Below are 14,916 nucleotides of genomic sequence, written 5' to 3'. Positions count from 1 at the left end.
CTCTAATTAATTTTTTTTTGATATTTGGCTCTTAATGAAAAAAAGTAATGATTGTAACAAAAAATAAACGTTAGGTATTTATGTCGTCCAAAATATAAGTTAGGTAGTTAAGTGGAAGAGAATCATGAACTTAGCTATTTTTGCCGTAATTTTTTTTTACAAAGTAACAAATTCCACTTTGAACTTGCTTATTAGGCCCAAATCTAAGGAAAGGCCCAAATGCGGCTGATCCTTCTCCTTCGACATTCTGCATCGTTACCGTACTTGGTCTCGGCCGGTTAGCCTCCCAACCATCATTAAACCCTTAAACCCTAACGTGAAAAAAGAAGACTCTTCTTACCCATTCTCCGCATCTGTATTTCTCTGCTGATTCTATCCCCATTTTCCTCTGTCTAAACTCTGAACTCATACCTCCCTGCTCTGCTAAGTGATCACCATGCACCGCTTCGCCACTACCCTCGTCTCCAAAGCCAGGTTTTTACTCATACTACTGCTGAGATTAGTTTCTTTTGGCCTTTTTTCATCTGGGTTGTTCTCATTTTTCACTCTTTTGGGTGTTTTCTCATCTGGGTGTTTCTCATTTTTCTTTCTTTGCCTGGGGTACGTAGGTTGACTAAGAATGGCGCACAGCAGGTATTGTTGACTATTCTTTATTTTTCTAGGTCGTTTAGTTTCTAAATATATATAACTGCATTCGGATGTGAAGTTTCGAATTGTGATAATGCAAATTCAAATATTATTGCTTTGTTTCCTATGGATTTAGATTGGTAGTAGATTGAGTTGGACGAGGAACTATGCGGCTAAAGACGTTAAATTCGGGGGTCAGGCCCGTGCCTTGATGCTTAGGGGTGTTGAAGAGCTCGCTGACGCTGTTCAAGTGACAATGGGACCGAAAGTGAGTCACTTTAGTATTAGTTATGAGTTATTTGATGGGTTCGTGTAATTTTTTCACAATCATTTTTGTTATGATATGGCTGCGATGACAACGTAGTTTGTAGCAAATGGTTAATTTGACACGAACTATTGTGCTGCATTCTTTTATGTCTTCCACAAAATTTAGAAAGCTTTTAGTATTTGGTTTTTTTTTAGGTGCTCAACTTGTGGCTATGGTTTTTGTTTTCCTTTCTCCTCTGCAGGGTCGCAATGTTGTCATAGAGCAAAGTTATGGTGCTCCTAAAGTTACTAAAGATGGTGTTACTGTGGCAAAAAGTATCGAATTCAAGGACAGAGTAAAGAATGTCGGTGCCAGTCTGGTAAAACAAGTGGCAAATGCTACTAACGATGTGGCTGGAGATGGTAAGTGTTTTTCATGAATTTTTTAAACTAAAGTGTTTTTAGTTTGATTTTGGTGGTGATGAATGGATGTTTCAGTTCAGTATTTGGTGTAATGTTCTTATCATTTTGTTAATTATAACATGTAGTTCTTATTTGTGATGGTAGTGTGGATTAGATTGTTGTCATCGGAAGTGTAAACTTTTGTCTATTAAAATACTACTTGCTGATGTGAGGTCCGTATAACTATTTGCAGGTACTACGTGTGCAACAGTCCTCACTCGTGCGATATTTAAGGAAGGATGCAAGTCAGTGGCTGCAGGGATGAATGCTATGGACTTAAGGCGTGGGATCACGATGGCAGTTGATGCTGTTGTGACACACTTGAAGAGCAGGGCAAGAATGATCAGTACATCCGAAGAAATAGCACAGGTGGCTTTAAAAGTTATACCTGTGTTTAAAACTAGATGATTTAGCAAATATGAAATTTTGACATATACCAGAGATGGAGATATTAGTTTTGACTTCCATTGTGTTATATGATAATTTTTCCTGGAAGGTTGGAACAATATCAGCTAATGGGGAAAGGGAAATAGGTGAGCTAATTGCAAAAGCCATGGAGAAAGTTGGCAAAGAGGGTGTCATCACCATTGCAGTAAGTTATTTAAACTCTTTCATTATTTCATTCAATGTTGAATGGTTTTGCAACTGTCTTCAATAGTTGTTTGTGGTCGCCAGTAAGATTTGATCTTTTTGTTATTGCATCTATAAATAAGATATTTTACTGGGCTTAGTTCATTGCTGTGGTTGGTTTAAGCTTAATGCTTCTTGCCTTTTTGGTTTGGCATGGCGGGCAGTCTGATTATTTCATATTTTCAAAATTTGAGATACTGCAAAAAAATTTGCAATTAGTTATGTAATTTCAGTTATGAGCAGAATTTTTCCAGGAATTGTATTTGTTTCTCTGAAACCTTACCATGTTTATCTCTTGTAGGATGGGAAAACATTAGAAAATGAATTAGAAGTGGTTGAAGGAATGAAGCTGGACAGGGGTTATATATCCCCTTTCTTCATCACCAATCAGAAAAACCAAAAATGTGTAAGAATGTATTTCCAATTAATCACTAGTTTATTCATCTATTCATAAAAAAGAAAACTGCCTCATTTTGGATGCTAATGGGGTTTGTTTTATTTTATTTTTTATAACAGGAATTAGAAGATCCCCTCATATTAATCCATGAGAAGAAAATCTCAAATCTAAATGCCATGGTGAAGATATTAGAGTTGGCTTTGAAGGTAATTTTTTTTTCTGGGCTTATAGAATTGGATTAAATGTGTTTTTGTGATTGCCAACCGATTTTGTTGTGAATTTCTCAGAGTCAGAGATCTCTACTTATTGTTGCTGAAGATGTAGAAAGTGAAGCACTAGCTACTCTCATCATAAACAAGCTCCGTGCTGGAATCAAGGTAAGTTTTAATTTTTTATTCGACGAACTGTTTTTTTAGGCTGCTTATGGTATTGACATTATACATTTTATGTTGGGTTAATTGGTTGGTCAAGGTCTGTGCCATTAAAGCTCCTGGTTTTGGAGAAAGCAGGAAGGCCAATTTACGAGATCTTGCCATTCTTACTGGAGGGGAGGTGCGTCACTCTTTAATTCTATTTTCTCTTAAAGCATGGACTTACTAGGTGATAAAGGAACAACTAAAATATTTTTTTTCAAATATATAAACTACAGGTAATAACTGAGGAGCTTGGTATGAATCTTGAGAAAGTGGGACCAGAAGTGCTCGGCACGTGCAAAAAGGTGAGATAAAATAACAAAAAACTTTTTTCTTGCTTGCTAACTGCAAGTAAAATTTAAGTCTGTCTTCTTTTACTTTTTCCTCTTGCCTGTTCGCTGTTTGTTTGATGGCTGAGTTCCATGGTCTGCCGTTGTAGATTACAGTATCAAAGGATGACAGTGTAATTCTTGATGGCGCTGGCGACAAGAAAGCAATTGAAGAAAGATGTGAACAGGTCTATATAACTTTCTTTGTGCAATGTCTTTTCTTTTACCATATTATTTAAACATGCTGGTTTTTGTTAACTGATGTAAATCATGAATTGTGTAGCTGAGATCATCAATTGAGTCGAGCACTTCAGATTACGACAGTGAAAAATTACAAGAGCGGCTTGCAAAGCTTTCTGGTGGTGTTGCTGTCTTAAAGGTTGACTTTATTTCTAAATAAAGTTGTCTTATCATATTTTGTATTGTTAATTGGACCAGGATGATAATAAACTCGAATAAGATATGCTACACAATCTCTTAAAGCATTGTTCTCATTGAACTCTGGTTTCTTTTAGATTGGAGGAGCAAGTGAAGCAGAAGTTAGCGAGAAGAAGGACAGAGTTACCGATGCTTTGAATGCTACCAAGGCTGCTGTAGAGGAAGGAATTGTGCCTGGTACGTTTTTTGTTAAAAGTGCCATTAGTTTAACCTTGTTAGGCTGGAATCACTTATTGGTAAACTAATAAATTCATACGTATAGGTGGTGGTGTTGCCCTTTTATATGCTTCAAAGGAGCTTTCGAAGTTGCAGACCGCAAATTTCGATCAAAAGATTGGTGTTCAAATCATTCAGAATGCACTTAAGGTTCCCATCATTATTATTGAACATTCTACTTTAGTTAATAGTTGCTTATATCCTCACAAAGGGGTATTACGCATAATCTTGATTCGTCCATCAATACTTTGCTCGATGATTTTGACAGATGCCGGTAAGTACAATTGCTTCTAATGCCGGAGTAGAGGGGGAAGTCATTGTTGCTAAGCTTTTGGAGCAGGACAATCTTGACCTCGGATATGATGCAGCGAAAGGTTTGTCTTCAACTCATTAGGAATTTTTTCTTGGATATAATCCTGCCTTCATTATAGGTAAGAACATCTTTTCTTTTCTCTCCTTCATTCAGGTGAATATGTGGACATGATAAAGGCGGGAATCATCGATCCGTTGAAAGTCATTCGGACGGCGTTGGTTGATGCTGCAAGGTAAACTCACATACTTTTACAAGACCCTTTTAAACATGAAATGACAATCAGTAGTTTTCTGCAAAAACCGAAGAACAATCTTGAACGTTTTTATTGCTCGCTTGTTGTGTAGCGTGGCGTCGTTGTTGACTACCACCGAAGCTGTTGTTGTGGAACTTCCCAAGGATGAGGAACCCTCTGCAATGTCACCAGGCATGGACTACTGATGTTGATTCTGTCATTTTTATACTGAGACACAATACACTTTTTTTTTTAAAGAGTAAAAAAACATGAGAGGGATAAGTAGGACTCAGCAAGAGAACAAGGATCAAATAAAAAGTAATAACAAAATTTTTGAAAGTTGAGATAGAAAACTCTTCATTCTTGAAATCCACTCACCTCTTTGTTACTATTTATACCAAATCTTGAATTTTTTTTAATATGAAGTTTTACTACATTATAATATGCATTTTTTTCTGTATTTGTTGGCACGTGTGGCATTGTGCATGTGTCCATTGTCTACCCAAGTTAGTCTTTTATTTATTTATTTATTTAAAATAATGAATATAGGAATGGCTGAATTGAATAATTGGAATTGATTGGATGGTGGAGAAAATAGTATGGGATGTCTTTATATTATTATTATTAGGTGAAGTAGCTTTTTGATTCAATAATTTAAGAATTGTCTAATCATTAGACAATTTCAGTTCAACTACCAATCAATCTATTTTCATAAAAAATAATGCTATTATTGACACTTGAAAACCAGAAAAAATGACTTGTTTTTTGGGGTCTAATCTCATTGAATTTTCAAACCTTTCTATTTCTAAATTATTAGGTGAACATAAGACACTAAAATTAGATTTATAATTTGCTATATTATTTCTTTCTCAACTCCTATTGAATAGTACGAAATAATTCAAACCCAATTATTTGATTTAAGATCTCGACAATAATTAAAATTTAGAGAAAGCAATCTAAATTATATAAAGTTGGAGAAAGAATAATAATAAAAGTTTTATAAGATTGGGTTTTGAATAAAGAATAATAAAATGGGTAGGGGTTGCCACTATTTGTGATGATTTTTTTTAAAATTATTGCATCTTAATCCAAAGATTATTGTTTACTTATTTGAAGAAAAAAATAGAAATAGTTAATTAATTATTTATTCATATAGATGAAATAAAAGTTACTTATTTATTTTTAACATGAATTCTGAACAATATATTCTTATCTAATTGGTTATTAAAATAAAATTCCTCAATATATATCATTAAAAAAGAAGAAGAAAATATGTTTAATCAAATCTTCAATAATACTATTATAACATTCTAAACTTCACATGTATATCTAATTTAAATAAGTTTATTTTTTTAAAGTTAAGTAAAGTATTGAAAATGTTCATGCATAAATGCATTCATATGAATTATAACTATTTAATTTTTTTTTCATAGCAATATATATATATATAGTGGGGAATTCTACTATAGGGGCTTCACTTTAAGCCTTATCGACTTTCAGTGTTTTCGACCTGTGAACAGTTTTCGGCGCGATTTTTTTTATGACCGTGTATATTGTAGCAAGCATCTTACAGATTTTCAGAAAATTCTGAATAATTTACAGTACAAAAAACTAAGTTCAAACATGTTGTCGCACACGTGACTAATTTTTTTTATGCGTGCGGAAAGCCTCATCGGTAGGACTTAAAACAACATGAATTGTCCTATATATATAAAAGAATTGTCCTATATATATAAACTAGGAAACGATACCGCGCTTGCGCGGTCTTGATAATAACTCAATGTTACGTATATATTAATATTTTTTATATATTAAAATATATGATGTTATTTTTGATGCATTAGAAACAAAAATAAGAAAAGAATAAAATTGAAAGTACTCAAAGATACGCAACGTGAAAAAAAAATATAATCATTTATTAAGGATACAATTGAGCTATATAAAATTTTAAAAAATGAGTATTAATATGAACAAATAGAAGGATTGCAAAAGTTATACCTTATTAGGTAAAAATTCGAAGCAATGACATAAATGACATGACTACCACATTGCAGACTGGATATTTTATCTGATTCATTGATTTGTGAGCTGAATAAGTAAAACACATAATGAAAATTATTATTTTAGTATGAGGTTGCAATAATATGTTAATTAAATTTAAAATAAAATGTAAGGATGTGATACCTTGATTTTATGGGCTGATTATACTATATTTTGGAATACTTAATTGTACACGATATTAAAAAGGAACGTAAATTATTATTAACATTAATAAACACTTTTAAAATTATTATTGATATTTGTACTAATAAACACTTCTTACTTATATTTATAATTTGTGTCACAGTATTAGAAAAAAAAACATGAGTTAAAAACAATATAGTTTTGTTATGCAATCTTCAAATTTTTTATGTAAAAAAATATGTACAATATTAAAAAATGACAAAAATATAGATTGATATACTTACCTTTACTTAGTTTTGGGTCGTAGGAATCTCAAACGCAAGAAGAAAAATTTTATAGCTGAGAAGAAATAAAACAACAATACTAATTTATAAGAACATGCAATACAAAATAATAAACAACTCAAACGATATTTTTTATTAAAAAAATGGAAAATGCAATCCTTGAAAAAAAAAAAAAGATTAAAGAAATTTGTTTTGATATATTTTTTAATTCATTTTTTTCAATATTTTATCAAATAAAAGAAAGTTAAAACTCTCTTAACTTTATATAATTGCAAGGTGAACACAATTTGCTCAAAAGTAAAGTGCAATACACACACATATATATATAAAGAAAATAATGATATTTCATAGACACATAAACTTGTATTATTTATTAATATAGTAAAGCTAATAATTAGAACAATAAAACTAAAAATACCTTTAGTCTAAGTGCAACTCTATTGTAAGATCACCTTTTTTTCCTCCCAAATACCTTGGAATCGCTCCTCATCAAGATCTCAAAAATCTAATTTTTTTTCCTTTTCTTACATTTCAATGTGTGTGTATATATATATATGATGTGAAGAATAATTGTTTGACCTTTCCTTTTTCTATAACCACATTATTTATAGTAAAATGTGGTGTGCTTTGAGAAAAGAGAAATGTATAAGTGACTTTTTTAGTATAGTTAATGAAACAAAAATTTATTTTACTAATGAATATAACATGAAATTGAAAAATAATTAAAATAAACTGAAAAATAAATTCAAATTTTGTTACGTTGGTATTATTATTTAATAAGATATTTAATTCATATTGTTATAACATTTGAAATTTATATATGCATATATATGTTATTTTTATTAATATAACTCATATGCATATAATAAAAGTTAAATTCTTGGAAGTGTTTTAACGGTAAGCCTTCACCTATATGTCATTAATGTCATTAATTTATATATATATTTAGATAAATGCATATATATACATATATATGTTACGTATTTTTTGTACTATTATTATTGTTATTATAATAATATTGTGTCATATACTATAACTATACATGTATATATATGTAACTGTTTTTTAATTAATTAGTTATTGTTTTAGATAATAAAGTTATTTTTTAATGATTAATCAGTTAGGAAGTAAAATTAGAAATTAATTACAATTATTATTATTATTATTATTAATGAGATATAGTTAAGATATATAAAGAGGAGATAGAATTTTAATGGTTTTGTAGTTATGGATATTATTTCATAGTCAAAACCAGTAATAATAACATATAATAAATATATTATTATTATTATTATTAATAATAATAAGATAAGAGAATAATGTATATAAATTTAAAGTTTTATAATCATATGAATTAAATGACCTATTTTACATATATATAATAATTATCAATAATTCAAATAATGATGATTTGAATGGTCACTCATATAATAATAATAATAATAATATAAAGTTTTAACTCCATATTATTATTATAATAATATATATATGTAAATAAAATTATACATATATACATATAATACTATTTTATTATATATAGATGCAGAATTATTATTATTTGAACTTATATATATTTGTTATGTTATAATTAATAGTATATGTAAATATATATGTATATAATAAATTTATTCAGATAATGATAATATAAAACTTTAACTCTCATTATAATAATAATATAAAATTATTCTATTATATATAATAAACAATTTATAATATGCATATATATACATATATATGTTACATATTTTTTGTACTATTATTATTGTTATTATAATAATATTGTGTCATATACTATAACTATGTATGTATATGTAACTGTTTTCTAATTAATTAGTTATTGTTTTAGGTAATAAAGTTATTTTTTAAGACGAGAGAATAACATATATAAATTTAAAGTTTTATAATCATATGAATTAAATAGCCTATTTTACATATATATATATATAATAATTATTAATGATTCAAACAATGATGATTTGAATGGTCACTCATATAATAATAATAATAATAATAATAATAATAATAATAATATAAAGTTTTAACTCCATATTATTATTATTATAATATATATATGTAAATAAAACTATACATATAATAATATAATACTATTCTACTATATATAGATACAAAATTATTATTACTTGAACTTATATATAATAATAATAATATAAAGTTTTAACTCCATATTATTATTATTATAATATATATATAAATAAAACTATACATATAATAATATAATACTATTCTACTATATATAGATACAAAATTATTATTACTTGAACTTATATATATTTGTTATGTTATAATTAATAGTATATGTAAATATATATGTATATAATAAATTTATTCATATAATGATAATATAAAACTTTAACTCTCATTATAATAATAATATAAAATTATTCTATTATATATAATAAACAATTTATAATTCATTTAAATTATAAAAATTATTCTTACATATCATCATGATTTTTCTTGTTATACTTATAAATATAATAAATAATGTAATTAATATAATAAATAATAATAATGTTAAATTTTCTCATATAATAACTCACATGTAATTAATATAATACTAATAATTTATTAAAAAAATCAAATTTTTAAAAATTAGATAATTCTAATAATTAACTCACATGTAATTAATATAATACTAATAATTTATTATAAAAAAATCAAATTCTTAAAAATTAGATAACTCATCTAAAAGAGATGTTAGGATGTCACCTAAGCTCCATGTAGCTCCCTATTATATATATATAGATTAAAAATTAGATAATTTTAATAATTAACTCACATGTAATTAATATAAAACTAATAATTTATTATAAAAAAATCAAATTCTTAAAAATTAGATAACTCATTTAAAAGAGATGTTAGGATGCCACCTAAGCTCCATGTAGCTCCCTATTATATATATATATATATATATATATAGATTAGTGCATACCCCTTATTGATTATATTATAACAAATATTTTTTTAATGAAATTAAAACAACAAGAATCTTCATTCTCATTTCCTATAATGATTACAATTTACTAATTATTTATTCTCATTACCTATTGTTGAAAAATTCACTCATATTTCATTTTAATTTTTCTCATTATCTATAGTGGTAAAGTTAACCTACAAAAATTTATCCCAAAAAAATGTTTACCTACTATAAGAGGTCATTTCAAAGTATTAATATCATTTTTTTTTACATGAATGCATTATTTCCATAAATATTAAATACTTAAAACAAATCACTACTCAATAATCATATATAATATACAAATTGTAAATATTTTTGTACATAACATACAACACCACAACTAAACACAACAAACCCGATCATTAACAACAATATTAAATAAATTTATTTAAATTAAAAATATATAAATTTAACACATCACAACACAGAAAAAGACTAACTGGTTTTTCAATATTTATGTAATTACATATTTAAATATATATAAATAGCTATAATATTTTGTGTAAAATTATATGTGAATATGTAAAAAGAGTAATCGTATATTACTATAAATCTATATATATATATTTAAATAATTACTTACAAGTTGGAGTAAAATTCAACAAGTGTTTGTCAAATAAATTGATTTATTATGACAACTACATTACAAATAATTTAATAGCAAAATAACTTTATTATAAATATATGTATACATTCTTATTATCAAATATCCTTATCTAAAAATGTAAAATTAGTTATATGAAGTGTAATATTTAGACTAGATTCAAAGACAAACATATATATGGCATGAAAATTTAGAGAGAGTCCCACCTAGGGTAAGCATTTTCATTAATGGCCAAGTTGTGGGTCTTTGTTCTCTTCTTGCAACCAAAATTGTCCATATATAAGCCGACGTGGCTCGCTCACTGTAATGTCCCTAAGGTAGGGTACGTCTGCCACATACTCGTAATTCTAGGGTTTACGAGTATGTAAGGCACTTGACCAAAAGAATTAAATAAAATGATACGAAGAAATACAGAAAAATTTAAACTTTTATATAAACTTATTAGAAGAAATTATTACACGTATGAATACTTTAAATTTAAGGCAGCCATATGAAAACTCTAAACCATTATTGCATTGCTACTGAGTCCGTGCTCCACAAGTTGCTCAACAGCTAAAGCCACACCTGGAAAAATGTTGGAAAATAACATAATGAGCTAACGCTCAGTAAGCAAATCTCATGCATACACATACACATGAATGTCGTGAGTTTGTAGTGCACATATACTAATATGCTGACTTATATACTTATGCATTTCATTTATTGCTCATGCACTTTCAAACTTTACTTTTATGCTCTTTCTTTTAGTTTCACATTTTTATGGGCCCAATATCACTTGTGCACACTGTTTGATTCAGCCAATGCCTGCAGGGCTTGTTACACATATCATATAGAATCCCATGGGTTCTCCTCCGGCTAGCCATCATCTCAGCTAGGCTCATCATAACACTCATTTCATCGTTGCCATAGCTGCCATACTTATTACACATATGGAGGAGAAAGACGGAAACATGGCAAACATATCTGAATGGTCAACTCTGACCTAGCCCACACTAGTGGGCAGCCACTATAAGTCTTATAGACTTCCGTCTTCTTTACTGAACTTACTTGATTGCTTCATCAAAACAGTGACACCCTTTTTAAACATCTTATTATCACTTTGCTTAAGCCTTGTGTCATTAAAATGTTTAACTTTACATAAGACTTTTCAAGACATTTCATAACTTTTCTCATATTCATATGCATGGTCTTATATCACATAATAATGTATCACATAACTGTACATGCCATGCATACATGCTGATGCTGAAATGCCAATGTTCGTGTTCATGACTGATGTTGATGGTATTCAATCAAGGCATTGTATCACATCTCATATAACTCAAAACATCTTTAGTCATAATACATGAAGCTTTGGGTTGGTGGCGTTGTTATACCTTAACGTAGAGCTATGGCTCAGGTCTAAGGTTTCCAGCCTAAAAACTTAAACGCTTCATATATCATAACATATAACAAATCATGAACATAGAGTAATCCACATATCCATCAACATAAGAACACATACTTGCACATAATTTATATCATTCTTAACCAAGTAAGACATCTTTCACATATCACATAATAATCAATTACATATCACACAACACCCTTATGGTGTTCATATAACCATTCTTCACATACTTATCATATGCATCATCATCATACCATACTTAACTCATCAGATGTACACAATCAATGTAGTCATGCATCTTACACTTAAGCACAAAAGGTGAGATTTACTTACCTTAGGTCCTTAGCTTATTTTAAAACGGCTCACCAAGAGTCAATCAATCAAATCCATACAAATCCAAAATGATCGGGTTCCACAATAAGTCAAACGATGATTTTCTGAGACTCAAAACGTACTTCGGAACCTCGAACACTAAGTTTCGACCGTCGGTCTACGGTGGATCGCGGTGGCTCGTGGTGGGCCCACCACCCAACTATGGTAGATGTAGGAACAAGTTATTGGGTTTTGAAGCCCACAACACGAGGAGCACGATGGTGGTGACAGATCGGCAAACGGATGCCCGAGGTGGCCGAATCGCAACTTTGAAGTCGCGGGGTGGCCGAACTTAAATCGAGTGGTTGAGGTGTTTAATCGGCGAGTGAGCTCTAGATTCCCGCGTGGGTCGATAGTTCGGAGGCCTCTGAATCCAACGGTCCGGCGCGTGGCTAAAAATGGTGGCCGGAAAGTACTCCTGCGTCGTCGGCAACAGTAACACGCAGAGAGAGAGAGAGAGAGAGAGAGAGAGAGAGAGGGGCTCGGGTAAAATGAAAGGCTGAAGCCTTTTATTTTATTTTATTTTATTTATTTATTTATTTTTAAAAATTACACTTGGACCCAAAATACTAAAATTCTTTTCAAATAAGCCCTTTAGCCAAACTTTCTTAATTTTATAAAAATCCCCAATTAAAATTATATGACATTTGGGTCCAATACTTGACTACTCAAGTTTCTCTTTCTTTAATCTCATTAAAAACATAAAATCATATTTTAAACACTATTTTTCCATTACTATTTCTTAAATTTGTAAAGTTGTACATTTTATGTATTAAAACTTTGATTTATAATAAATAAATGTATTATGAAAATGTTGGATATTACACTCACCACTTGCCACGTATGCACGCCTTACGATGGACCCTCTGTGTGATCCTCCCACTCCCACTCTCTCACTTGTTCCTTCTTCTAATTAATTATTGCATTAGACTATTTAGCAGTTGTAACTGCTTTCTTTCATATATCTTTTTTTTTCAATGATTTTAGATCTTTGTTAAAAAATATTGCAAATTTGTTATCTAATTTTCCAGGAGTATTATTGATTCATGTTCATCATCATAGATTAACTGTGCATGCTCTTTGGGTGTACAGAAAACTTGTTTTGGCTAGAAGATTTCATTTCTTTCTTCATACTACTTAGTTTTATAGAATGTATAATATTATTAACTTTTTCAATGAATAAATTTCATTGCAAAAAAAAAACAAAATTTAATTGCTCATATAATATTTACTTTATACTATTATTATTTTTATTTTAAATAATTATAAGATACTAAATAAGTATTTACTCGAAATATATATATATATAAAAAAGATGTTCTAAAAAAATATGCATATAATAACGTGCATATATTTAACGGCGAAAAAAATTAGTTACAACAATATTTAAAAAAATTAGATATTTCAGTCCCAATTTACTAATCTAATAATAAAATTAGATAGTCTTCGATTTGTGGTTCGAGGTCTCCAATGTTTTGAACGTATTTAGGAATAATGGCTTTTTATTGATTAATGATGTGATGTAACTTTATAAAAAAAATGATGTGATGTATTCTTTAATTATTCAGAAATATATATCTATATATTTACGATGTAAAATTAACGTGTGATGGACGTTTGTTTAATTTTAAAATTATTACTAAGTTTATTCAAATATGTATTTATTTTTATTATTTTTTAATTATTATATAAATTATAAATAAATAAATAATATCATAAAAATAAATAAAATATGTTTAATATAATGTATGACTTAAATGTATTAAAAATTTATGGGAAAACATTATCTGTAATTTTAATAAAAACTGATTCATTTTTTTTCAATATATAATAGAATGAATTATAGTTCTATAGTATATGTATATCAATAATTTCTACATATATGACATCTAAACACAACATTGATATATATATATTTACATAGATACATGACATATTTATATATATATATAAATTACAATAATATTTAAAAAGAAATTAATATTAGAATAAAATAAGAATAGAAAAAGTCATAGTGTAGAGTAGTATACATGCATCAATTATGTTTAGTTTCTAATATAACTCACAATGTCTTTTGGTGAATTTGATGAAAAAAATAGCTCTAATCACTTGATAAAAAATAAATTATCACACAAATTTATAAGATAAAAAAATGATATGTATGGCTTTATTATTTTTAAATAAGTATTAAATTATCATAAAATGTCTCGAAAATATCATATTCTAATTTATTTATTTATTTTAAGTTTATGTTTGTTTTAGTTTTTGAATTTGGCAGTGACAACAAGAGATTATATATTATATGTTAAATATAATATTAATATTATACATGAATTTTAAATTTAAGTTTGTTGCTAGTTTTTTTTTAAGAAGTTTGTTTCTAGTTGATAGTATATTATATTATGTTATATGTTTAATATGATATTATTCTAATACGTGAAGTTTAAGTTTAATTAAATTTTATTTAAGTTATAAAACATATAACTTTTATTATTTTTAAATAATTGTCATTGTAAAATATCTAAAAAATATATCATTTTAATTTGTTTAATTATTTATTTATTTAATTTGATTTAAGTTTAAATCATGTTTACAATCTACCGTTAAACATAAGAATATTCCGTTAAAGTTAACGAAAAAAATAAAAAACTGTTAAAACCAAGAATTTCTGTTATCTACACAGTTCTCTTCTATATAATAAGTGTGTAGATAACACCTTACAATATCTGGTTAAAATCCATGCACACTATTACATAGACATATAAATATATTCAAATATTCTCTCTAGTCTCTTCTTCC

At 27.9% G+C, this 14,916-nt stretch overlaps 1 protein-coding gene across 1 annotated transcript; it reads left to right on the top strand.

The window, feature by feature from the left end:
• Window positions 1-238: 238 nt before the first annotated feature.
• On the top strand, window positions 239-4,759 carry LOC133783588 (chaperonin CPN60-2, mitochondrial-like). The gene is made up of 18 exons (XM_062223243.1): window positions 239-474; window positions 609-633; window positions 764-895; window positions 1,137-1,296; window positions 1,529-1,704; window positions 1,832-1,927; window positions 2,267-2,371; window positions 2,482-2,568; window positions 2,650-2,739; window positions 2,834-2,914; window positions 3,012-3,080; window positions 3,215-3,292; window positions 3,388-3,483; window positions 3,620-3,719; window positions 3,805-3,908; window positions 4,027-4,132; window positions 4,225-4,303; window positions 4,416-4,759. The coding sequence occupies exons 1-18, from the start codon at window positions 437-439 to the stop codon at window positions 4,507-4,509; spliced, it is 1,716 nt and encodes a 571-aa protein (XP_062079227.1). The 5' UTR covers window positions 239-436; the 3' UTR covers window positions 4,510-4,759.
• The last annotated feature ends 10,157 nt before the right edge of the window (window positions 4,760-14,916 follow it).

This window comes from Humulus lupulus, chromosome 1, assembly GCF_963169125.1.
Source record: "Humulus lupulus chromosome 1, drHumLupu1.1, whole genome shotgun sequence".
Taxonomy (NCBI): Eukaryota; Viridiplantae; Streptophyta; class Magnoliopsida; order Rosales; family Cannabaceae; genus Humulus; species Humulus lupulus.
Note: the sequence above shows the minus strand (reverse complement) of the source record. Positions and strands in the feature narration are given on the sequence as shown.